At 37.6% G+C, this 25240-nt stretch overlaps 5 protein-coding genes across 10 annotated transcripts; 2 read left to right on the top strand and 3 right to left on the bottom strand.

Moving 5' to 3' along the window:
• The first annotated feature begins 266 nt into the window (after positions 1-266).
• LOC137746315 (uncharacterized) lies at positions 267-3320 on the top strand. Its single transcript, XM_068486394.2, has one exon. It carries the CDS (start codon positions 352-354, stop codon positions 2188-2190), a length of 1839 nt encoding a protein of 612 aa, XP_068342495.2. The 5' UTR covers positions 267-351; the 3' UTR covers positions 2191-3320.
• Positions 2320-7086, bottom strand: SIGF (RNApolymerase sigma-subunit F). Of its 2 annotated transcripts, XM_088682134.1 has the most exons (10): positions 6713-6977; positions 6378-6464; positions 5597-5748; positions 5151-5278; positions 4833-5039; positions 4491-4755; positions 4162-4392; positions 3552-3692; positions 3092-3292; positions 2322-2947 (listed from the first exon to the last, which is right to left on the bottom strand). In XM_088682134.1, exons 1-10 carry the CDS (start codon positions 6825-6827, stop codon positions 2660-2662), a joined length of 1815 nt encoding a protein of 604 aa, XP_088538260.1. In that variant the 5' UTR covers positions 6828-6977; the 3' UTR covers positions 2322-2659. The 2 variants fall into 2 exon arrangements, with proteins under 2 accessions (XP_068342496.2, XP_088538260.1); XM_068486395.2 differs by lacking the exon at positions 6378-6464 and having other exon boundaries at positions 2320-2947; positions 6713-7086.
• A 2313-nt stretch (positions 7087-9399) lies between these two features.
• LOC137746319 (TCP family transcription factor) lies at positions 9400-10792 on the top strand. The gene has a single exon (XM_068486401.2). It carries the CDS (start codon positions 9783-9785, stop codon positions 10449-10451), a length of 669 nt encoding a protein of 222 aa, XP_068342502.2. The 5' UTR covers positions 9400-9782; the 3' UTR covers positions 10452-10792.
• Positions 10793-10861: 69 nt separating this feature from the next.
• On the bottom strand, positions 10862-16330 carry LOC137746317 (OVARIAN TUMOR DOMAIN-containing deubiquitinating enzyme 12). Of its 5 annotated transcripts, none has more exons than XR_015954525.1 (12): positions 16112-16315; positions 14319-14753; positions 14088-14221; positions 13738-13811; positions 13525-13579; positions 13342-13416; positions 13149-13222; positions 13015-13063; positions 12787-12871; positions 12583-12639; positions 12000-12196; positions 10862-11697 (listed from the first exon to the last, which is right to left on the bottom strand). XR_015954525.1 is itself a non-coding variant. In XM_068486398.2 (12 exons), the coding sequence occupies exons 3-12, from the start codon at positions 14647-14649 to the stop codon at positions 12135-12137; spliced, it is 996 nt and encodes a 331-aa protein (XP_068342499.2). In that variant the 5' UTR covers positions 14650-14753; positions 15790-15932; positions 16112-16315; the 3' UTR covers positions 11812-12134. The 5 variants fall into 5 exon arrangements, 4 of the variants coding, with proteins under 4 accessions (XP_068342499.2, XP_068342500.2, XP_068342501.2 ...); XM_068486398.2 differs by lacking the exon at positions 10862-11697 and adding an exon at positions 15790-15932 and having other exon boundaries at positions 11812-12196; XM_068486399.2 differs by lacking the exon at positions 10862-11697 and adding an exon at positions 15790-15932 and having other exon boundaries at positions 11812-12196; positions 14319-14742; positions 16112-16307.
• A 3962-nt stretch (positions 16331-20292) lies between these two features.
• LOC137746064 (serine/threonine-protein kinase PCRK1) lies at positions 20293-25240 on the bottom strand. Its single transcript, XM_068486121.2, has 5 exons — positions 24639-25240; positions 23584-24017; positions 22854-23111; positions 22529-22651; positions 20293-21439 (listed from the first exon to the last, which is right to left on the bottom strand). Exons 2-5 carry the CDS (start codon positions 23938-23940, stop codon positions 20807-20809), a joined length of 1371 nt encoding a protein of 456 aa, XP_068342222.2. The 5' UTR covers positions 23941-24017; positions 24639-25240; the 3' UTR covers positions 20293-20806.

The following is a 25240-nucleotide window of genomic DNA, read 5'->3' as shown; positions in this document are numbered from 1 at the left end:
GAAATATCGTCGTAGATGGCACTTACCTGTCCTATCAAACACCATAGCACCAGCTTAAAGATGAAATATCGTCGTAGACGGCACTTACCGTCGTAACTGAAAGCAATTATGTTTATGCACCTTGGTGTGAGTTCGATTCCCACTAATTTTCCTTCCCTATCAACTAACTATTTATCTCGCTATATCACTCTATAAAAAATAAAAGTAAAATATAATACAATATGGTCCTAATAAATGAGGATGTTAGTTTGTATCGGTTTGCTTTTTGAACATCAATTAATACCCGCTAAAATTAACACTTCCTAAAACTCCTCTTCTCCTCCTCCTTGTTCTTTTTGCTTTGACAAAAAAATGTCTCGGAAAACCTTCAAAACCTTGAAGAAAGCCTTCCCCACGGATCCCGCTTCGATATCGAACCAAGAAACCGCCGAGAAGATTGCCAAAACCCTAATCAAATCAGGCCTTCAACCCCTCAAATCCACCTCACCATCTCTGCTATCCAATCTCAACCCCCACGTAACCAACCTTGTCCTCTCAAACCCACTCGTCCCACCCCATTCATGCTTGACCTTATTCAACTTCCTCCAAACAGATCCTTCCCATAAACCCAATCTTCAAGCCCATGCAATCCTCATTCGCAGGCTATATAATGCTAGAAGATTTGCCCAAATGAAGATTGTACTGAATGGTATCGTCACGAACGATAATCTTCGTTGCCCCGTTTCCAAAATTACATGTCTGATTGAGGACGAGCCTGACGGGATGAAATTTGTAGGGACATTGTGCGATATGCTTTTTCGGGTTTATGCAGATAACAAAATGTTCGAGGAGGCAATTGGGGTTTTTGAGTATGTGGGCAAGAATGGGTTGGAGATTGAAGAAAGGTCATGCTTTGTGCTCTTACTTGCGTTGAAGAAATGCGGTCGGGTGGATTTGTGTTTGAGGTTTTTCAATCAGATGGTCGAAAAGGGTGTTCGAATCACGGTGTATCCGTTGACGCTTGTGATGAATGAGCTTTGTAAGAGAGGAGAGGTTGAAAAGGCCAAGGCTTTGATGGGGGAAACGGCCGATAGAGGGACTAAACCTAATGTTTTTACATTTAACACGCTTTTGAAAGCGTACATTGAGAGGAAGGATTTTGAGGGTGTCAATGAGGTTTTGAGGTTGATGGAGAAAGATGGTGTGGGTTATAATGTGGCAACATGCACGCTTTTGATTGATTGGTTTGGTAGTTCTGAGAAGATCGAGGATGCGGAGAAGGTGTTTGAGGAAATGCGTGAGAGAGGGATACAACCCGATGTGTATGTTTATACTTCGATTATTAACTGGAATTGTAGGGCGGGAAATATGAAGAGGGCGCTGTTTCTGTTCGACGAATGTACTCAAAGGGGATTTGTACCGAATGATCATACTTACGGGGCATTGATTAATGGCGCGTGCAAGGCAGGGCAGTTGGAGATGGCAGACATCTTGGTGAATGAGATGCAAGGTAAGGGCATTGACGTAAACCAAGTTGTGTTTAATACGCTGATGGACGGGTACTGCAGAAGTGGGATGATGGATCAAGCTCTAAGGCTGCAGGATGTCATGGAAAGTAAAGGGTTTCAGCTTGATGTGTTTACTTACAGCACTATAGCTAGCGGGTTTTGTAAATTGAACAGAAACGAGGAGGCAAAGAGCTTGTTGTTCACAATGGCTGAGAGAGGTGTGGCTCCAAACGTAGTCTGTTTCACTACTCTGATTGACATATTCTGCAAGGAAGGAAACTTCGTCGAAGCAAACAGGGTATTTCAAGACATGGAAAGGAAGGGAGAGAGACCAAACACTGTAACATACAATGCTCTAATTGATGGGTATATTAAGAAAGGAAAAATGAAGGAAGCTTATAAACTGAAGGAGGAAATGGAAGACAAGGGGTTGATGCCAGATATGTATACGTATTCATCGCTTATAAACGGCAAATGCATTGATGGCAAGGTGGATGAGGCGCTGAAATTGTTTGACGAAATGTCTCGGAGAGACATACCCCATAATGTTGTGACATATACAGCAATGATTTCAGGTTTGTCGAAGGATGGGAGAACAGAGGAAGCTTTTAAATTGTATGATGCGATGAAAAATGCAGGCCTCACGCCTGATGATAGAGTATATCATTCACTTGTAGGCAGCCTTCATACAGCCAACCCATAGCTCTACGACGAAACTATATTATTTTCTTCGTTAGACAATGGGAAATGGATCAATTACTTGAATTTGAAAGAATGGTTTTGAAGTCAATACGCCAATTTGTATAAGCTGGTTTCCATCGAAACGAGATGATGAAAAATAACAGCCACCCCTCAATGAGGAGTGCTAGCTTTTCAATAAAAGATGTGAGAAATATACAATTAAGTTACAGTAAAGAGTTTCACCTCTTCTCCGGAAGAAAACCGAGAGTCAATATTACAACTTTGAAGCATTGAAACCTAGCCCATGCTAGCGCAAGGTTTTGATCCTCGGGCCTAAGTTGTTCATTCGGATGTTCTTCATATTCCAAGCCACAGCTTGCTGTACATTCCCCTCCAAAAGCCTGGACCTCAACAGCTGAACTCCAGATTTCCTTAAAAGATATCAGGAATCTGAACCGGCGGAGTAGATACCATAGCCAGGTGCTGCATTTCTAAACAAGTAAGGGACCATAAGCCCTGAGGCCTTGGCTACCAAGGGATTGCTTGAGCTTCAAGAATGCTCGGCTCTCCAGCTGCCGCACCCGCTCCTTGGACAACCCAAAGATGTTGCCAATCTCTGAAAGTGATCTCTGCTTGCCATCTTCAATGCCAAATCTTAGCCTGATTATCTGTCTCTCTCTTAAGTTGAGGATGCCTAGAAGGTGGCGCACATGTTGCCTCATAAGCTGCTTTTCTACACTCACATGTGGGATCTCAGTCCCAGTGTCAGCAGTTATCTCCTGCAATTATGCAAGAAAAGATATCTGGTTCTTAAACCATTGGAGGAAGCCCAACAAATTGCATCATATTCAAAATTTGACTTGCCTACAGCAATATCATTGAGACAAATTTGAGAAGCAAATCGAGAAAACGAGAATCTTTACCTGGAAAGTGGTGTCTTGGTCTGCCCAGACAGGTTGTTGCATTGAAAGTGGCATTCTTGTAGAATATAGCAACTTCTGCAACTTTTCAACTGTAATTCCAACCCGTCTCGCTAGTTCTTCTTTGTTTGGATTGTGATTTCCTTCCTGAATACATGATTTCTTTGCCTCTAATACTTTGCCCAAGAGGGTGTACACATTTTCCTGTGAATAAATTATCGGTTATCTGTCATGCTCAGTAAAGTTCATTTTGTTTGGACATGCTATGAAATAGTTAACTTTTGGGTACAGATTTTGATGGCAACAAAACTTTTCTTTATCAGCATTTAATCAATTCAAACATTTTCCTTTTATTCCAAAATCCCGTTTCAGAAATTTTCCGAACAGGGTAGCAGTTGACATAAAGTATACTTTGAAGAACAATCTCATTGAAAGGTAGCGATTGGAGACATGGTTTCATTACCGGCAAGCGGATGGTCCTGGAATGTTGAAATATGGCCTTCCTAACTGTTTGCCTTATCCACCAGTATGCATAAGTAGCAAATCGGCAACCAGCTTGAGGTTTAAACTTCTCAACACTCTTCATAAGGCCCATACTTCCCTCCTACAAAAGTATTGCAGAAAAATAGAGCCTTCATTAGTTGTACTTCAAAATCTATGCAACAATTGCATCGGGCCTTATGTAAGAATCTTAATACTGCTCTTTTTGGTTCAATTAAGTTTGTGAAAATAATTAATAGTATAATCTCCAGTACCAACCAAACCAAACAAATGATACAAGTTTTCATAGCCTTTCCTATGTTGTCAGCAATCAGATAGAGCATCCGCTTAGTATTTGTCATACTGGAAATTGCTGACATTCATTAGGATGATCGTAAAGGATACCAACATGTACAATAGTTGTTTTGTACAGACTAAAGATGCACAAATTTAAAATTTAAATCTGGCATGTAGGACTTGCCAATGCAATTTGATGATATAAGACGATGCTTTTACTGCATTCAAGCAAAAACAAAAAAGTTTTGCATAGAGGACAAGTCATTCAGTAAGAAAACATGTTCCAATGAAGTTACCTGCATTAAGTCCTGAAGGCCAAGGCCTCGCCCTTGATATTGTTTAGCAATGTGAACCACCATACGTAAGTTAGCATAAATCAGCTTTTCACGGCTGTTGGTGCCAGAGCGAAGCTGTGATTTCAAGATCTGACAACTAATTCCAACAGCTTCGGCCCATTCAACCAAAGTTGGTTCACGACCAAACTGTGATTGAAGTCTATTCTTCACTTCTTCTAACTTAAATAAATCCTGTTACACAATTCGTCACATCAATGCAGATAAGACCCCTCAAAAACAGTAATTCTGATATTAGAACTTCGCAGACGGAAATGACTTTAGATACACACCTGAACTCGGGCAATCAGTTCAGCCTCTTCCTCGGCAGTCAAAAGTTGTTTTGTTTCAGGACCCCACAAGAACAACCGCAGGGGATCATTTTGATTAAATCCTTCGTTTATCTTTCTCCGCACATCTGAACTTGGAGGACTGTTAGTCTCATGAATTAGAACTTTTGATTTAGAGACCCTCTTTTTCTTAAGTCGCTTTCGCCGTCTCTCTAGAAGTCGGGTTGACCTTACAGTTTTCTCATCCTCAACCAGCCAGTTGTCCAAACTACACAAAACTTTTGGCTTCAGTCGCAAAGCAAATTGATATGGTAATAAAAATCAAACAAGTAATACGAAACTGACCCTATAGAAAGGGAGTCATCAAAATCATCTCCCATTGATTTGAAGCCATCAGCAAATGAGACTGCTTCTTTTGAGGCTGACAAAGCTTTCTTAGCCAGTGCAACTGCGTCAGAGGGCTTGATGTCCATATGCTTACTGGAAGCAGTGGTAATAGGCTCCACAGTTAAAGGTGCGGACAACTTTACCCCTGTTTGTAAAGATGAAAATCTGCAAAGTAGAGACAACAAGGATGAAATTTGGTTGTAAAATGCAATCACCCAAGAAAAAATGACACAAGTAAAAGGGAAAGAAAAAAAAGCGGAGTTTTATTCATCTTACACATCCAAAAGACCAGAGCGGTTAAGCAATTGGTGCTCGGAGTCCTTCACCAACTGGTAGAAACCATCAATGTCTAAATCTTCATTGAGAGAGGCCTTAGTCTCTATCTGCATCCTATCTAACGTAGCCTTTTTTATGAACACAGGAAACGGTAATTAATTAGGAGTTTCCCACGAGACAGAGATAGAATATGAGTCCAGTTTCTAAGAAGTAATCCCAAGTATGCCTACGAATGGTAAATGTGTAAGCATGAATCCTCACATAAACTTGAATTATATTTTAGCAAGAAAGGTAGTATCATCAATAAGCATAATTTCAAACAACGGAAAACAGACGTTTAAGAAGTTTTCCACCATTGAGGATTACACAAGTAAGATGCAGTATAATTCTAAAGCAAATGTCTGATCTAAGTAATGTGCATTTCATATTTACAGCAGAAGTCTAACCTGAGATGTTTTCTCTTCTTTCAGCGCATGCAATAGAGGCTTGAACTCATCGCGCTGCTCTTGTAGAAGAACCGAAGTTGGAAAGTGTCGAGCTACAAATGTAATCGGCACAGAAGGAACTGCAGCAGTTGCTTGCTCGTGAAGCATCAACACTGCAAAATACGAGTGCCAGACAAGCCTGATGTTAACCAACAATGCACAAAATGGGGCTAAAATATTCCTTACTCAAATATCCTTTTAGATAATCACTATTAGAACAATCTGCACCTCTTCAGTAGCTCTTGTAGTAGCAGATTGTCTAAAGACTAATTTAAGTAACTTAAGGCCCGTTTAAGAACCGTTTCATTTTTACACTTTAGTTTTCATTTTTGTGTTATAGATGGAGAAAAAGTATTGATAGAAAGGGGGCATGAAGAAGGGTAAAGGAAGCATGGTGGAACAAACGTGTATGGATTGACACACAAAATGAAAACTAAAAAAAAAACTGAAAAAAGTTTTCGTTTTCATATAATCTCCTCCATTTCTCCCTCCTCCCTCCTCCATTCATCCTTCTACATTCCTCATTTCTCTCGTATACTTTCCCTCTATCCGTCTAGCACAAAAAACTAAAACTAAAACTAAAACCCAAAAACGAAATGGTCATCAAACGGGCCCTATCATCTCAAGACATTATCATCTAATCTCTGATTCTAGAACCTATTCTCCTATAAAAACATCCAGGAAAAACACACATCTGTTCACACTTTTCGAAATCAAAGCCTCAGAGCACAATTCAACACACCTATGCATGCAAGAGAGCAAAAATAATCTTTCCCAGAAATGCTCCAACAAAAAAAAATCCAAAAACATCCTCTACTTCCAAATGTAGCTGTGGCATCAATATTTTTCAAGTTGAAAGGACTAAAATCAAACAAAACAACCAAATATCCAAAACACACAATCTCAACATACCCAATTGCCGTTTCAGGCTTTAACACAAAAACCAATACTTCCCATAATTATGTCCCAGTTGCTGAATTCCAAGAACTATAAGCATACCCAATTTCCCAGTAAATTCCCAGAAAGCAAACAGATAAATTCACGTGTAAGAAACACGAAAGTTACGAACTTTTTTACCTGAGGTGGAGGAAGAAGAAGAAGAAGAAGAAGGAGAAGAAGGAAGAGGATGCCTGAGGTGGGTTGTGGAAGGAAAGGCCGAGGAAGAAGAGAGAAAATGCCTCCCAACCTCCATTGAAATTGGAACAACAAAAAATAGTTAAAATTATACTCCTGGGTAGTGGCACATTCAGGTGAAGATGGTGTGTATTCTTCTGGGTTGCTGGAGTGCAGCTACGTCTATGTGCGCGTAGCTTCTTCGAGCTTGCATTGGTTTTGTGTGTGTGTGTGTCTGCAGATAATGTTGCAGGAGAAGCTCAGCTCTTTCATCTCTCAGACTATTTCACACCTCAAAATTATCTTCTCGATTTTTTTGCAAATGGATCAGGTTGGGCTTTATTTTACTTCTACTCAACATAAGGCCTTGTTCAATTTTAAATCATTTAGGGCTTGACCCAGAATGTTTGCCCTTTATTTTTTTCTTTATTTGGTCGATATTTTATCTGAGTCGGAATTTGCTCACCACCCTTTTTACGTGTTGAGCGTTACTACCTTTCTTAGAGCGTGCGATGTGTTAGCTTTTATATTAAAGTGGATAAAATATAGATTTTATTAAATTAGATGTTAGATTAGAAAGCTAATAGGATTCGAATTCACGCTGTGGTGCAAAAGCAACATTCCTCTCTATCACCATGGGAAAGAACCACTTGCACCCAAATCCTTATTCGATCGGGAGATTTTACGCACACTCCACGTCATGGAACCCTTATTGGGTATGACAATAATAAAGCCCATTTCAGCCAAGCCCGAGTTTAATAGAGTGAAATTTAAAATTGATCCAAGTGAACCAAAATTCGCTAATTAGAGCACAAGAGGAGGTGGAAAACACCATTTTGCGACCAACGTGACCGCTGAGGGGATTAAGATCCAAGGGGGGCATTTCCGACATTTTATCTTAAAATCCGACAATGGTCAAAGTGGCGCCAAACAAGTGACAAAAGTAGAGGAGAAAGCCAAATCATGAAACGGTGGCTCTAAGCGCTTGACAAGACACAAAAGTGGGCCCTGGCCCCTTGCATTGGAGACTCGTTTTTAGCGTGCCTGACGAGTATATACATCATGTTATTATACAATTAGAGCAATATTTAAAAAAAATAAAGAGTTTTAACGAAAAGCTCACGATACTGTTCACTTTAAAGAAAAACCACATTTTTACACTAAAAAGTCAATCTTGGTACTATTCACTTTACCCTTTATTTTGTCTTTATCATTAAAATTCAAAGTTTTCAAGCCCTTTTCATTAGTTTTCCTAAAAAAATATATATGACGTCCTGTATCGTGTTCCAAACTTAATGAAAAATGAATTGTTATTGGCATTCCAAAAATCTCATTTTACACTCTAAACTTTCTATATTTGGAAAGAAAAATACACTTATAAGGAGTAAAATGAAAATTTTGAAATATCAATAACACTTCCCAATGAAAAAGCATTGCATCAACAGCTTTTTTTTGTTTCCATTTTTTAATATCAACCAAAAACTACAAAAAAGAAATAAAATTAAATTGGAATTTGAAAAGTTTAGCAAAGAAATAAAAAGAAAATTGGGTAAAGTACAAAAAACTACCTTAACTATTGGTGTCACGACACTTTCATACCTCATTTTTAAAATTGACAATGTCATACCTCATCTTACGAATTTGTGTCAATATTATACCTTCCGTTAGCCTACCATTAATTTGTTAGTAAAATTCTGACATGGCTTGATCCAGACCTCACTTTCTATTAAAAAATTAAAAAAAAATTAAAAAACTAAAAAAAAAAAAAATCATTTAATATTTTTAAATATTAAAATAATAAAGAAAATTAAAAAAAAAAAAATCAAAACCTTTCATCGCCCAATTCACATCCCCATTCCCAAACAGCTCCCCACTCAAGTCTGTCCTCACCGCCACCGGAAAATCTGAACACGTCTCATACGCTGCCGAAGCCCTAACCGAGCAGCATCTCCGGGTCCCACTCCGCTCACTACTCCTCCCGGAAACCGACCTTGACCCACGACGCCGCCGCTTCTTCCCGATGAACTGGAAGCTCCCGTTCCTAATATGGTGTCCGCCGGAGATCGTCCTGTTGTCGTTGACCAAGGTAAGCCGGGACATGTCGATGGCATCGATAGAAAAAGAAGTCGTTGGAGGCCATTGGATTTGCGATCGGCGGAGTCTAGGGTTTTGGAGGTGGGCGTGAAGGTCTGCTGCTGCAGCTGGAAAGGTCTCCAGCCATGGAGCTGGAACGCGCAGGAATCGACGGAGTGCCGTGAATCCAAGGATTTGTGCGACAACCCCTGCATAATCTTCAACCAAAAAAAAAAAAAAATTTGAAAACCCATCAACCCCCAACCCCCTAAAGAAGGGTTTTTTTTTTTTTTTTTTCTTCTTCTTTTGTTTTCTGGATTGTAGCAGGTAGATGGGGGAGGGAGGGAGGGGGAAAGGGACGAAAGGTTTGGTTTGGTTTTGTTTTTGTTGTTGTTTTTTTTTTAACTTTTTTTTATTATTTTAATATTTAAAAAATATTAAATGATTTTTTTTTAGTTTTTAATAATATTTTATTAATTTTTTTAATAGAAAGTGAGTCATAAATCAAGTCACGTCATCATTTAACTGATAAATTAACGGTAGACTAACGGAAGGTATAACATTGGCACAAATTCGTAAGATATGGTATGATATTATCAAAAGATGAGTTATAAAAGTGTCATAATATCAATAATTAGGATAGTTTTTCGTACTTTATCTAAGAAAATTTGGAATTTGAAAAGATGGGAAAAAGACCAGTTATTGAACGCTGCCCAGCGCGTGTTTTCCCTTTTCTGAAAAGATAGCATGCAACTCATACCTCCTCTGACACACTCCTGCGGAAAATAAGGGCTGGGACCCACCCTCGCTTTCCCTTACCCCACGTATCTCAAATTTCTCCCCACCCACAATATAAAGGGACCCCCACTCCTTGTGTGGGGTCAATCGAATCCCCTCAACTTCTCAAAACCCTAATTTAACACTCTCTACTCCAAACCCTAAGACCACCATCGCCACCGCCATGGCCTCCGATATGGCCCTCCAGCCACTCCACAAACTCGAAGACCGAAAGCCCACCGTCTTGCCCACCGCCGCTCTTACTTCCGCCACCATCCAAACGGCGCCGTCGCTCCATCACTCCCAACTATCCGACCTCCAACTCCAGGCGCAGCCCAAGCCCCAGAAACAGGTCAGCCGGCGGAACACTAGGGACCGCCATACAAAAGTCAATGGACGGGGCCGCCGCGTCCGGATGCCGGCCATGTGCGCCGCCCGCATCTTCCAGCTGACCCGGGAGCTCGGACACCGCTCCGACGGCGAGACCATCGAGTGGCTCCTCCGCCACGCCGAGCCCTCGATCATCGCCGCCACCGGCTCCGGCACACTCCCGGCGGAGCCGATCTCGACCACCTCCCCGTCCGTATCGTCACAAATGCCGTCCGTCACTTGCCGGGTTCAGCCGCTCAAGTCGCTCAGAAGCTCCGGACAGTTCTTGTACCCGGCGGCGGCCCAGGCTCATCAGGCGATGCAGCTGCAGCTGGACTTGTGCCAGCCGATGGGGGTGGACTATAATGCGGGATACCGGCACATGCCGTTCACGTCGCTGCTGCTGCAGACGGGGGAGAGTGAGGTGGAGGAGGGGCAGGCGGAGGAGGAGGTTGTGGGAGTTGGAATTGGGGATGATGAGTAGACAAGGACAATGTGGGTGTGCTGAGTAGGTGCGGTGGGTGTGTATATCAAAAGCAGAGGGTGCAGGAAACAGTGGGGGGCGGTAGCAGCCATGTGTAACGGAGGTGGTGGGGGGAGACAGTTTAGTCAACATGGGGATGGGGGGTGTGTTTTGGTGTAGAGGGGGAGTTGTGTTAGTGGTTTTTGTGGTTTAGATGAGCCTTTTTCTTTGGTGATTTAATTACGTTGTAGTTAATCAATGGTTGTGTGGTAAATTAGTAATTAAGTAGTGATGAGGGTGGAAATTTAAGTTGTATATGTTCAACTAAAATGGAATAAAATGAGGATATCATTTGAATTAAACTAGTGCTACACTTACCATCTATTCGTATCAACCGTCAGCGTGCGTGAGTTCCATCTCATCTCCATCTATTAGAGAAATAGTGCACATATATTGAATGAGAGGAGGAGAGGGAACCATGGACCCACCCACCAATGTCCAACTTAATCGATTTATTCTTATAAATTTAGTCCAATAAAACGGAGAGGGAGGACAAGAGGATAGACTGAGAGTGCGATTCCCTCCAATCCAAGGTAACAAAGAAAATCGATGACTTTGACAAAGCAACGATCGTGCTGTCATCTTCAACCTCAAGTTTGGATATCACTATCGAAGTTCTATTCTGGACCCTATTACTCTAAAGAAATTGTAACCACCCGTCCTTCGATCAATCATTTCAACGATGAAACGTGAAGCATTTGACGGCCGTCGAAGCAAAAAACAGACAACCTATGGTCCCTATTCTTCTTCTGCTGCTGCTATTACTCACGGAAATGTATAAATACTTGACTACGAAACCTGAATTGTTGCCCGACTGCCGCTGAAACCAGAAGCAAATTGAACATGTATCTTTTGAGCTCTGTTTCTAACTAATAATCTGCACCTCTCTCTCTCTCTCTCTCTCTCTCTACTCAAATGAGTAAGTTCAATGACCAAGCAAAAACTTTAACACCCTGCATCCAATCGTATATTCACCAATGCGCAAGATGCAAGTAAATGATTACCCACGAAACAAATGATGTAAACAATGGCCGAGCTTTCCAATTCAGTTGGAAACTCACCGGTTGCATATTTGTCGTGTTGACGCAGATACTCACCAGAGATTTTCCAATTCAGTTGGAACTTGGAACCCACCGTCTGCATATTTGTCATATCCGCTCAAATATACGCGCTTGCACAACGACGTGGATAAAACCGCTGGTAAGAACTAGACAAATACATTTCTCGCATTAAATCCACGTTCAAACAGAGAAACTAAGAGGCTGAACAGTTGTAAGAAGATAAGATTATGAATAAGCAGATTCTCACAAAGACTCACAAAGATTCAACAGACTAATTTATATCTGTTTCCTGACAATGTATAAAGGGATTCATTATTGTATTGTAACTGGTATATTCGAAAATACTGTACGGTACCAGCATGCGACTACAAAAATAACACATGCAAGCAACCATAATAATAGTAAATTTATAAAAGGAAAGAAACTGAAAAAAGAAACTCGCTCTTACGATGAGAGAATCCAGCCTGGACGGGACATTGGAAGAGCAAAAATATGAACATGTGAGGTTCTGAACCAGGGATCTACATGGTTTAAACAAAAGCAGTAGCGAGGGAGAAATGTGCCTAATGCCATCCAAACATTCCTAATGCTTATTCCCAAATATCCGCCATTTTTTCTTTTTTCTGTTCTCATATGAGGGTGTGCCTGAAATAAAACCAAGACCGTAAGTCATGCATTAATTTTAGAGAGAGATGTAAAACCCAAGGCATGTATGCAGGCACTAACGTCAGACAACTAAAGAGTCTCTTTGAAAAATCAACTTTGAAAGTTTTCAGATCAAAATAACGAGATATTATGGTAGTGTGTCGTGACTTCTCATTCCCCGTCTCACAGTTGGTATTATACACACAGATCCGAAAAGAAAAAAAGGACTGAGTTAATGATCATTCAAAGACTGTTAGGTTTTATACAATATTATTGCTTGAAACGGTTGAGTTCAGCTGTACAAATTATCCAGAGGCCAGGTTTCATTTTACTCCAATCTACTTTGTACTCTACAAAGGTGCATAAAGAAAAATAAAAAAGGTTACCTCCTTGAGGATAAATTGAGTTGTAATGCACCTCCGCCCAGAAACTCAAATAAATAACTGCACAAGACATAATAGCATCTGTAAAGCTTAATGGAGGACAAAAGGACAGTAACATGTGGAATATAGAAATTTCAGCATACGTTAAATTTTAAAAATTCCCATTATCTATGCCCACAACGAAAACTAAGAGATCAACAAGCTTACCTTGTTTTGAAGTTTGAATATTAGGAAGAATCTCAATGCAACAGTTATCCTTAAACGACGTCAAGACAAATATTTTCACTTTGTACTGCAACAAATTATTCACACAAGTATCAGTTTTTTTTTTTTTTTTTCTTTTTTTAGTACACAAGTTTCAGTTACCATATCAATTACTGTTCAAAAGTTGGAAAAATCATATGTGCACACTTCAATGTAAAAGATCTTTCGTACCGAATCAGCAGCCGCCTGTAATGAGACATGGTCACCCCACTCACCATCCCTGGTTTCATTAAGATTGATAGGTATTAGTTAAGGCAAAAATCAGTTGACAGGAAAACAAGAAAAATTATGAGTTCAAGTCATACTTGGACATCTTCTCCAAATAGTCATCATAAGCCATGGGAACATATCCCTCGTATATTTCCGGATGAGACCTAAGCTGATAACAGTAAACTATCAGAAGGATAAACCAGAATCAATGGAAGATAGTTGATAATACACAAAACTTAAGGGCGATAAAGTTCGGTATAACAAATAGGTATTTCCAGGAGAGCAAACCTGATTTACAACTTGCTTTCTCACATACTCGTGGTTGTCAGGTGTATGATACAACTGGTCTGATAAAGCATGGAACTGCAAAAATAAAGCAAAGCATGAGATTAACATGTCTAATTTGAAGTATTCTAATATCAATATCCAGTCCTAAACAACAGAAACGGACATAGCTACGAAAGGACTAACCTGGCAGTTGCCATCTCCTGCCACCTTGTGTTCGACGAAGCCATATAATTGAAGCCTACATGAAAAAGGCAAGAAATACTTTTATGAAACCAAATCCAATATCAGACCATAAGTCAAAGAAAACACATAAAAATGGATTCTGCTAGTTAGGCAAATTATTGAATTACATACTGGTGCTACTTCACTCCTAGAAAGGAAAGGGGCAGAACGTACCTGTCAACTAGCCTTTGATGATCTGAAGTCGCTTCATCAATTGAAGGAATTTCTCCATTGATTCTAGGAATGTGCTAGACCATATAAAGGGAACAAAGTTAATACCTGACATTTGCACATCATGCCATGTGTAGCAATCCAAATCCAAACACACTAGTCATGAATGTGAAAACTGTGGACTTTAATTTCCAATCTATGTTCCCAACTCTACTATTACCTAATTTTTATTGTACAATGTGACAACTCCAATAAACTGTTTACTAACAAAAACATGAAGAAACATTTGAAGTTACAACATGGTGAAAACACTGAACAAAGACTGAAAGGAACTTTGAACGACATAAACTTACAGGAACAGGATTCCAGCCCCAGCCTACTTCACCATCAAGTGCACATCCATAAGTTAGCTCCAAATGATCATCAGGGCTAGAACATGAGCTGGAAGGCGCCACAGTATCAGCTTCTTCCTGGCCATAACCATGGTCTGCATGGTGCAAAAAAATGCATATCAAGATAATTTAATGATATAGGTTAATTTAACATGTATAAAAAGAAGGTGCAAGCAGCAATTTTCCAGATACCTGAGTAATAATCTCTTGTAGATTGACCATGCCACTCATTTGCAAGAAATGAAGCTTGTGATTGCGCTTCTCCTGCATGGGAGTATTCAGAGGCTTCTGTTACAGATAGTCGCGAAAATTCTTCTTGAAGAGTATGTGCAATGATCTCATCATTTTCTACATTGTTTGATTCTGTATCATAATGACTTCTGATATACTCTTCATGGTAGATATCATTGGCATCGCGTTGTATCATGTCACCACAGTAGTATGAAGAACTATAAACTGGCTCCCCACCAAAAAGACGAATACCCCACTGAACAATATCTGGATCGTACTCATGGGAAGTCATCTCCTTAAAAATGCATATGTGGGATTAGAATGCTCAATCTGCTTCCAGAAGCAATGATGGAATCCCTCAGAAGATCAGGAATTTGAGCAATATCTGCCAAAAAGCTATAAATAATGTTAAAAAAAAACCTTCAAAGCTTTGACATGCTTTAACCATAACTATAATTTGCATGCGAATTTCAGCTGCACAAATCGAAACTAAATCACAGTATGAAATAAGTTTCTTAAATAAAGTATAGTGCTCCCAATTGCAAGGGAAAGCTAAGGGTTTTTAATGTAAACCCTTAATATAATAACGCAGTTGACTTTTTTACAGGACACTGGCGAAATATATAGTAGACCTACAATTGATTATACATCTAAACATAGAACAGATTAGAATAAGCACATTTGCGAAAATGATGTCTGCCCCAAGTAATCATAATTTAAGACTTCACTACGGTCAAGTAAGTTTATTGTTAACTTATATTAAAATTGTAATGATATCAGAAAGGGTTCAACCCACCATCAATAAACCAGGAAAAAAAGATAATTGCTGATCTAGAAAGACCGCCTGCAGACTTTGATTATCCTTACAACATTATAAATTGACAGAAAACCCTGTTAACCTAACAACGCGTGCTTATGCACTCTCAGCGTGTCTAAATAAAATATCACAAAGAAAGATAACGACCTAAACCAGCCCACCTGCTTTTGCAATTTTAAACTAGATGCCTGGACAATAAACACATAAGAAAAAGGGTCAACGATAATGCGGAGATCTAAAAATTCTTAACGGTTAATCCTTTTTCCTTACATGCTCAGGGAAAACGAATCCAAGAAATTAAGTAAACTTTAACATAAAGAAATTAGTCTTTACTTAAAACATATCAAAACTTCATATAACATGTACACCAAAACTAATGAATAAATTGTGCAAACAAAACAATTTAATTACAAAATCTACCCAAAACAAACTGCAATTACTCTCCACAACATTCGTATTACTATATACTCAATCTCAATCTCTGAATTTTCTTAATGAATCGATTTGATTCCATTTTATTTGAAGACTACACCTCTATCTATTTATTTTCTTTCCACAATTTGAACACAAACTATTCACCCCATAACAACACGACTTGCAATCTGAACAAGACACCTGCTATGCAGCAACGCAGACGTGGGTTAGATCAATTCACTCCGAAGTTCGAATCCCCATCGATTAAAGTAGTTTAGAATATCGTCTTGCCGAAAGAAAAACAACACAACTGCTACATGGATATCCATGATCAAAACCATAACCTACGAGCAATCAAACAGAACCCAGAAAGCTTAAGCTTTTGCAATAACATCTAAATCAGCAGTAAAATCTCAACAATAATCCAAACAAAAACAAACCCAAATTTCTTCATCAATCAATAAAACAACCCAACAAAGCAAACAGAGTTAAAACTGTAAAAATCAAAAGATTAAGAACTCACCCAATCAGTTCCTGCTCAGGGCCAATAAGAAAAGCAAAAGCCTTGAAAGCTGTCGTTTTCGCAAGAGGAAAGCTTAGGGTGGAAGTTATAGAGAGAGAAAGAGAGAGAGAGAGAGAGAGAGAGAGAGGAGAGAGAGTTGGGAGCAATGCAATCTGTGTGTATTAATAGGACGATACGTATTGCATTGGATGACGACGAAGCACTGAGAAAATCGACCAGAAAATGGAAAAAAAATAGGGGTGCAATTTCACCCCAGCGACGTTACAGTTCGAGCAAGCTGTCCTCGTACGGACCGAATGGATGGTTGAGATTGACTTGATAGGGAGTTAGGTAGTGGTCATTTACTCGGTAATTCCTTGAACGGCTTCTTATTCCATATTTGCATTCCCGTCCAATTAATTGACTACATTATGATTTGGGTAATTAAAGAGAATAAATTTGTAAACAAAATTTTACCGCTTGTTTGGTATTTTATTCGAAATTTTTTATCATTTCTTAAACATTTCTTAAAAATAATTTTCTTTAAGACTCAAAATTTTATTTGTTATGAGATTTAAAAATTTTGTTACTTAAACGTTGATAAACGTACTTATTTCTATTGATGACACATCACTTAATTTGTAAATTTTGTCTCTAAATTTGGTCTGTCTAGTAGTTTGCAAATTCGATTTTATCTTGCAGATTCTTAGTCTGCAAACTTTTGTCTCTAAATTTTGTCAAAATTAAACTCGATTTTATTCCTTTTAGTAGTTTAATCCTATTTTATAATTTTTTAATACAAACGATATTATTATTTTAAGTTATATTAAAAAATAAAATAAAAAATATAAACTCGAAACACAATGAATCGAAAAAGAAACCCGAATATCAAAGCAATCCACCACTATCGTAATCTTACTTCGTAATTTACTTTTGCAGCTTAATAATCTATCCAAGCTGTATAATTTCATCAAAATTTCATTCTACCTAATGGGCAAGTGAGAGGTACGTGTGGACCGGAGTCTTGGATGTGTAAAAGCTAATCCTATTTAAAAAATAATAATAATAAATAAAATAAAAATAAAAAAATTGATAGCATTAAGCGAATGTAATGGAATTATAACAATTGGTAAATTAGTTATCGATTTTTATACTATGTCCAAAGTACGGTATACACCAAAATTATAAAAGGAGAGAGTGTGGACTTAGCCTTACAATAAGATAACAATAATGTGATTTAAATTCGTTTTAACGAGAGTCAAACTTAAGACCTCTCACTCACAAATGAAAAGAAATATTATTATATTGTAGTACTATGTGATCAGAATTATAAACTGTTAAAACTTATAATATAATTTACCTAACAAAAAAAAAAATATTGACCCTCTGTTATCTGGTACACTCTTACAAAATTATAACCGGTGGAAGGTAGAGATTGGTTTGAACTAAGGTTTGTGGGATTGAACGGCTGTGAATGAAGAGATTTGCTACCAATTTGGCTGATGTCGTCTGAAATGGCGGATCCTCTCCAAATTCTTCCCTCCTAATCCTAGGGATTTACCAATCTGGATTTTTTTTTAATTTGATCCAACGGCTACAAATAAAGGCTCACTTTAAAAGTTATAATAATTTTAGTCGTTGAATCAAATTTCAATAGCTTGGATTGGTGGATTCATAGGATTAGAATGAATGGATTCGAAGAGGATCCTTTACATTTGAAAGCTGAAAATGTCTCATATGAGGCTTCTATTAAAAGAGGTATTTTATTTGGCAGAAAGTTTAAGGTTCAATTAACGGGTGAAAGGTCCACTCGTGGGGATGTATCACACACTTGTAAGTTAAGTTCTCCATTTCCTTTTAAATAACAATATATTTACATGAGGTATTTGTCGGTTTACGCCTTAAATTTGTACAGAGCTTTCAATTTTTTTTTTTTTTTGAATCTTAATTTTAGCCGATTACCCCTTAAGATTTTATAAATAGTCAATTCCCCTACGTTAGATTTTATTTTTCTTTTTATCCAATTTCATCCATCTAATTTTTCATTCTTTTTGCCCCAATACAATTGTCACGTGTTTGTCCACATAATCAAAATGAATGGAAAATTGTATGAAAACTTTTAAAATCTAGCATTAGGGAAAGTGGTTATTTATAAAAATTCAGGGGGTAATCGGTTAAAATTAAAGTTTAAGGAGGAAATTGACTAATTATAAAAGTTTAGAGGGGTAATCAACCAAAATTAAAGTTTGGACAGAAAAATTAACAACTCTATACAAATTCGGGAGACAAATCAACAAATATGCCTATTTACTTTATGAATTTAGTGGTTTGGGTTAAGCTGCAGCATAGACAAATCACAACAATTCGATATTAAACTCAATTTTTATAAAAATCAAACTTTTAATCTCTCACTTAAAATTAAAAAAAAAATATATATATATATATATATATATATATATATAACTAAACGACGATACTAAATAACGAAACGTTAATATTATCGAAATCCATGAAACACTAGCAAAAACGATAACAATGACACGTTCATTGCACTAAGGATTCTCTCATTAATTTGTTGAAAAAATTTGTCAGGCTACTGTTCTTTCCTCATGCATGTGCAAGCTCTAAGTAGTTTTATATATATTAAAGGGATCCGATCAAATCAAATAATGATGTCATGCCATCTCTAATTATATTGTATTTATTCCACATTTGATTTCTGTTTTTATATATGTTTACTCATATTAGCACAATTATAGGTTAATATTGTAACTATTATGTAAATATTATGTGTGCAAAAATCAATTAAAACATGTTGTTTAATCGATAAAGTCTAGTAGATAGATAGACGGTTCTTAATAATTTTATTAATTTTGATCGTTTTTATACATGATGAATATCTCATTTTTTATCAACTTCTTACAAAGATGATCCATATAGAATGATTTATAATGCAAAAGATTATGGTCATAAACATAAATTTTTGTGAATCAGCTTTAAAGCGTTTTGCGGAATAATTTCTCAAATTGTCAATGGTTGTGATATTCAAAAGCCAATTTAGGCGGCTGCTGGCTTTGGCAGACTTAAGTTTCAAAAGCTAGCTGGCTTTTCAAAATAAACCCCACTAAGATTAGCAATAGCACGCTAATCTATAATATATATATATACACACACACATGTTATAAATAGGTAAAGGTTAGAGTGATAACCTTCATTAGTGACAGAAGCGAAATAAGTGTAAAATATCACACTATAATTATAACACAAGGGAATAACTAATAAAAATGAGAGGAATAGATACTGATGTTATTTATCTTTCCTTTCTTTTTCTGTGTTTTGATTGCAGTCAAGTGCTCTATTTATAAAGCAACTCGCATTATTACATTTTGAAATTTACATCACATGACTTTGAAAATACGATCCTTTTGTTTCCAGAACCTACATCACATTTATGAGCATTAAAAAAATATGTGTGTGGGCATTCATAACAATTCCAATGTTTTCAACAACACGCATATATACATATATTTGAATTCACAGAAATTGGAATAATATATATCTTCAACTTCAATTGTAGTGCCTAATTGACGGGCTACAATTAATTGACTATAACACTTACAAAGGTCAGCTTACCATTCAACAAGCCAGTTACTTGGTTTACACGTAACAAACAAATTAATCAAATTAATGGTCCAAAACTGCATCAATAATTCAATGATTCCGTGTACCAAAAGTTTATAATCCAATCCTTTTTCTTATTGCGTACATGTTATTCGAACTTGAGTCTTCTCCCAACGAAATAAACACAACTATCGCCAGATCAAAAGTTAGATGGTCCCTAGAAAGGTTGACGAATGAGTTGAGTAACAAGACTTTTCATTTTCAAGGCGGAAAAAACAATTGTGAGGTAATTGAGCAAAGTGGCGAGTATCAATAGTGCCACGTACTCTTAATAATCGAGAATTTACATAAAACGAGTTCATGGTTGATGTAGCATCTTGATCCAATAATGCATTGTCATATGAAAAAAGAAACTAACACATGACCATACACTATTAAACCGAGACGCTACGTGACATTAAATCAATTCCAAGACCTAATAACCGCGTCCGAATTCTACCATTATTCTTATTTTTACACAGTGATTTCTTTCAAAATCTGATTTAAGTGTAAAGGTCCAAGGACCAAGGTACAAATCTTCATACAAACAAATATTTCATCCAGTAATTTTCATTATCAAATGCTTAAACATAAAAGATTGCAGAGTTTAAGAACACTTTAATTTCAAGAATACATAGTTAGACAAAAAAAATTACGAATGATAAAACTCAACATCTCAGACAAGATTTCACCAGGAACTAAAAGTACCCTGCTGTCCCTCCCTCTCCTGCTGAGACCACTACAATTAAAATCTGCTCCGGGGCTTCTTGCACTGCACATTTCAGACCATTTCTCATTCCGACGTTGAACTAGACTGAAATCCGCTATTCTTCTCTTGTATTCGTGTTCAATGTCTCTAAAACATTCCGAAATAAGGTTCTGACTTCGAGCATGCTTATACATATTGCAGAGAAGAATTGGAAGGCATGGGGGATGCTATTTACAATGTAAGTTATCTATGTAGGAGGTCTTCTGTATTTTTCCATGTCAAGCTGTAATTTATACTTCAGATAGCCAAACCACCACTAGGGCCGGATTGCTAAAATGCACTTATAATCAGCACTTCCTCAAAAGTTTTGGTGTCCACGAGCGAGAGAACCAGCCAGTTTCCCTCCTCAAATCTACATTTATCTTCTTGTTCACTGTTTCAACATCCCTGGAAGTTTCTATTGGTGCTAAATTCTTCGGGGGCAGTTGCAGACTTTCGGTTCCTCTTCGTGCCTCCATAACTTTATTTTGGCTTGATGGTGCCTCCCTTTTTTTCTTTCCAACCAAGGGTACCTCCATAGTTTTCTTTTGGCCTGATTGTATGTTGGTATTTTTCTTCTGGCCAGATGAAGCCTCTATAATTTGATTTACCATTTCCAATACCTCGCTCATCTTTGGACGATTCTTGGGGAGTTTGACCAAGCATCTGTTGGCTACAATTGCAAGCTTTTGAGCTGACTTGAGGGGGTATTTACCTTCAAGCTTGGGGTCTATTATTAGCCGGAACTTCTTCACATCTGACAGGTAAGGCTTTACCCAATCCAAGAGATTCTGCTCACTCTTAGGGCGGTTTCGATCTAGAGGACGCCTACCTGTGATGAGTTCATAAAGGAAGACCCCATAGCTCCACACATCATTCTTAGATGTTAGACGTCCGGTCTGGATGTACTCAGGTGCTGCGTATCCCATGGTTCCAACAACCTGATGAAAAATCACCAGACATGGTAAGTGCGTGAGTGTAGCACATAGAAGGATTACTTTTACCACTACCATATTACTCTTTCATCTATTTTGAGAGAGCGGAGCGGGGGGAGAAAGGCTAAAGAACAGGGTATTCAAACAAAAATTGGCCAAAAGCAGTCATAGTATAGGTTTCGACAAGCTTTTCATTTTACTCAAAATGAGCTTGCTTTTTTTCCCAAGAAAATTCCAAGAATGAATGTAGACATGATAAAAATTTGAAGAAAATGTAGTCGATAAATGCTATCCACTTAAAGGGAAAACTAATCAGATGCAGGCCTAAGCACAAGCAACAACAAAATTATGAAAGAAAGTTAACGTGCTCATATAAAAACTACTACTCGAGACAACAAAATTATGCAAGATCTTTTACGTAAGCACAAGCACAATAGATTCATATTAGATAGACAGTAAAAGACAATAGGTAATTCAAAGTATTATTTTCCCGTTCATCAGATCCACGACAAAATTTCACATTAACATTTTTGATGGATAGCTCAGCCCATAAAATCTCTGGAGGTTGCAGACCAGATCTACTGTTGAAGTTCTCAATATTAAACTCTACTTATCTATTCACTTTACCTACAATCTCTAATGTGAATACTCTGATAATCTGATTATATTAAGCAACTTGTTTCAAGTATATAAAAAATATTCTTTGCTTGAATACGATCAGAAACAATGAAGCAAAAATTATCCAGTCCCTAAATACTCACAAAAGGTTACTTATGTTCAAAAGATATTGGTGTTTTCACAATCTGAATATATGATTAATGCAATTTCAACGGCATATTTAGAAAGAACGAACAACTGTGGGACTGACCATTCATGACTCACAAGTCACAACCCACATAAGAACTATGTAAAAAAGTTTAATGGGGTCCTGTTTCGACACGTATGACATTAGAACTTGAAATCTTTCTAGCAGACTACTGAGGTAAACACCATCACTTGGAAAATTGCCTATCACCTATCATAAAATAAGCTTAAAGTTGATATTAATTATGTAAACGGGTGGTAAGTATAATAGGATCATTTATATAATCATACAGCTGTTGAGACGTGGGTTAATCCTTCCGACGGGCCCAACCTAGCCATTCCAAAGTCTGACAGCTTCGCATTCCATTGATCATCCAAAAGAATATTTGAAGATTTAAAATCCCTGAAAATGATCTAGAACAAAGATATAGAAAAATGTCAGCATGGATTACCTCAAAAAAACTTAATCCCTTTCCCCTCCCTCCTCTTTTCATTTTTTACCTTTTAAAACAAATATTAATGTGAACTCAAAAACATGTGACTATCAAATGCATAAAAACTAAAAAGACAGTAAAAACCTTCACAGAATGGAAAGGAAAACAAAAATTCAAAGTACCTGAAACTCCATTTCTTCATGTAAGTATGTCAAGCCACGAGCAGCATCTTGTGCTATTCTCAATCTCATGGCCCATGAAAGAGGATCTACAGAGCCGGCTAAATGGTTCTCTACACTTCCATTAGGCATGTATTCATAAATTAGAAGTCGTTGGATTCCTCGTTCATCATCCTCAGCACAGTAGCCCACTAGTTTGACTAGGTTTGGATGCTCAACCACCCCAAGAACATTAACTTCTGTCACCCATTCCTTGTGCCCCTGGTAGCAAAAAGGCAGAAACTTTTAGTATACTGAACATAAACAGAAAAATGCATCTTATTAGACTTTATATCAGTTAGATTAACAATCTCAGCGATAAGGCCAATCCACAATTTATTACCAATTTACCATTAAGTACAAGACAATGTTTTTCTCCATATTAGGAAGAAGCAAAATTAGTGAATGATGAGAGAAAGGAGTGGACTCAGCATGCTAATAACCAATAAAAGAAAAAAGAAAGCAACATCCTTGTGTGAATGCATCCTTACCATGTTTATATCATTCAGAGTCATTAGGATTTTTTTAATCTAACTTAACGAGTAACAGAGTACCTTATTTAGTATATATCTAGTAACTATCGCCAACTAATCTCCTTTCATGTGGACCCGACAATTAAATCACAAAAAGATTTAATGCAGATAATGGAAAAGAATCAGAATAAACTATAAAGTTAATAGAAAAACAGACTCGCCTGCAAGCCTCTTTTACTGAGCTGTTTCACAGCAACTTCAAGTTTTTTATTTGGATCTTCTTCACTTTTAATCAGCCCCTTATAGACACACCCAAACCCACCCTCTCCAACCATGACAGAGCGGCTGAAGTTCTTCGTGGCAGACTTCAGCTCCGAAACTGAGAATACTTTAAGGTTGCTGGGTCTCTGAGAGAAACTAGGATATTGGTTCCTCCTCAGGGATTCTGTGCTCGCATCAGAGATATTCTGGGAATCTAACTCTGATCCAGATCTCTTCATTTCACCATCGGTAAAAGTTGTATTTGTGCTCTTTGGTTCGTCCTTTTTCTCTCCAATGTAAAATGGGAAGCACTTCATATCTCCCAACGTCGTTAAATGCTCTAATACTTGCCTATGATTCGGAAGCTGAAGAGCACCTTAGAATTTGCAAGTCCCTAAATAAGCAACGAATCAAAACCATTGAAAGTAATGATAAGAAAGACTACATATTATAGCAAAAACTCAAAATGTCAATCTCCAATTCGGCAAACATGATTAGAACTATCTTACAACTGCTGGTTTTCCTACCTAGTACAGGTCTTTCGCGATTACCCCATAAGGATCAGATACAACTATGTAACAAGTCATCATATTTCTTCTCATCTAGTAACCTAATCAAAAGTTCAAACCCAAAATCTAGTGGTTAAAAGGAAACCCCAATACCTGAACTCAGAAAACAACTTATCCCCACCCCTTTTTTTTTCTCCCAACAAAATCCAGCATTAATCAGAAATATCCGGTGTTTTCTTCTCTTATCATAAATCCAACAACAATTAACAACCCCGATTTCAAATAAAGAACACCAACTATATTAAACCATCCCCATATCTTAATCTTCATTAGAACCCAAGAAATATCAAATTCAGAAACAGTTTCATTTCCTTCGTAAGACCCAGCACATCAAAGTTTCACAACCATATAGTTCAAATCCAACAAAACAAACCCAAACAGAAAAAAAAAAAAAACAAATATTAAAAAAATTGAAATTACGGGGGAAACGAGCAAAAAGAAAGCACCTTTTTCTTTGATCTCAGTCTGATTGCACAGAAATACGTCCTATGGCTGGTAAAGTTCACAAATTTCAAGCATATGAGGAGCTTTGAGAGAAACCCATTTAGTTAATTTGCACCAAATGACCTGTGAAGCTAGAGAGAGAGAGAGAGAGAGAGAGAGAGAGCAGTCCATGGCTTTAACTTTCAAAGAGAAAAGCCTCCACACGGCATCTTTTGAGTCTACAGTAGACAGGGTTAGCTCAAAACTTACCAACCCAATTACCAAAATCAAACCCACATATAAAATATTACATGTAGAAGAGATTGCTTTTCTAAAGGTGAAGCAAAAAACAACGACTCCGATCAAATGGAGAAGGTAGAAAGCAAAAGCTCCGAGTGGTGACTGTTAATTTAAGGGTGAAAGGAAGGTTGGAAAATAAGACCAAAAAGGGAAAAGGTGGGAATGGACTAACTGACTAAGGGTCAACAAGTCCTGCATATGAATTGAATACAATTTTATGACAGGTCATCCGACCCGAGTCTTACGGTTGATTCTACATTTGATTTTTTGACGGTGGTGCGGTCATCGCGGCTTACTCTGCACCACCGAAGTTGAACAGTCCAAC

The sequence above is a fragment of the Pyrus communis genome, chromosome 12 (genome assembly GCF_041283825.1).
Source record: "Pyrus communis isolate YQ-2024b chromosome 12, ASM4128382v1, whole genome shotgun sequence".
Lineage (NCBI taxonomy): Eukaryota > Viridiplantae > Streptophyta > Magnoliopsida > Rosales > Rosaceae > Pyrus > Pyrus communis.
This window is presented reverse-complemented; position numbering and strand designations above follow the sequence as displayed.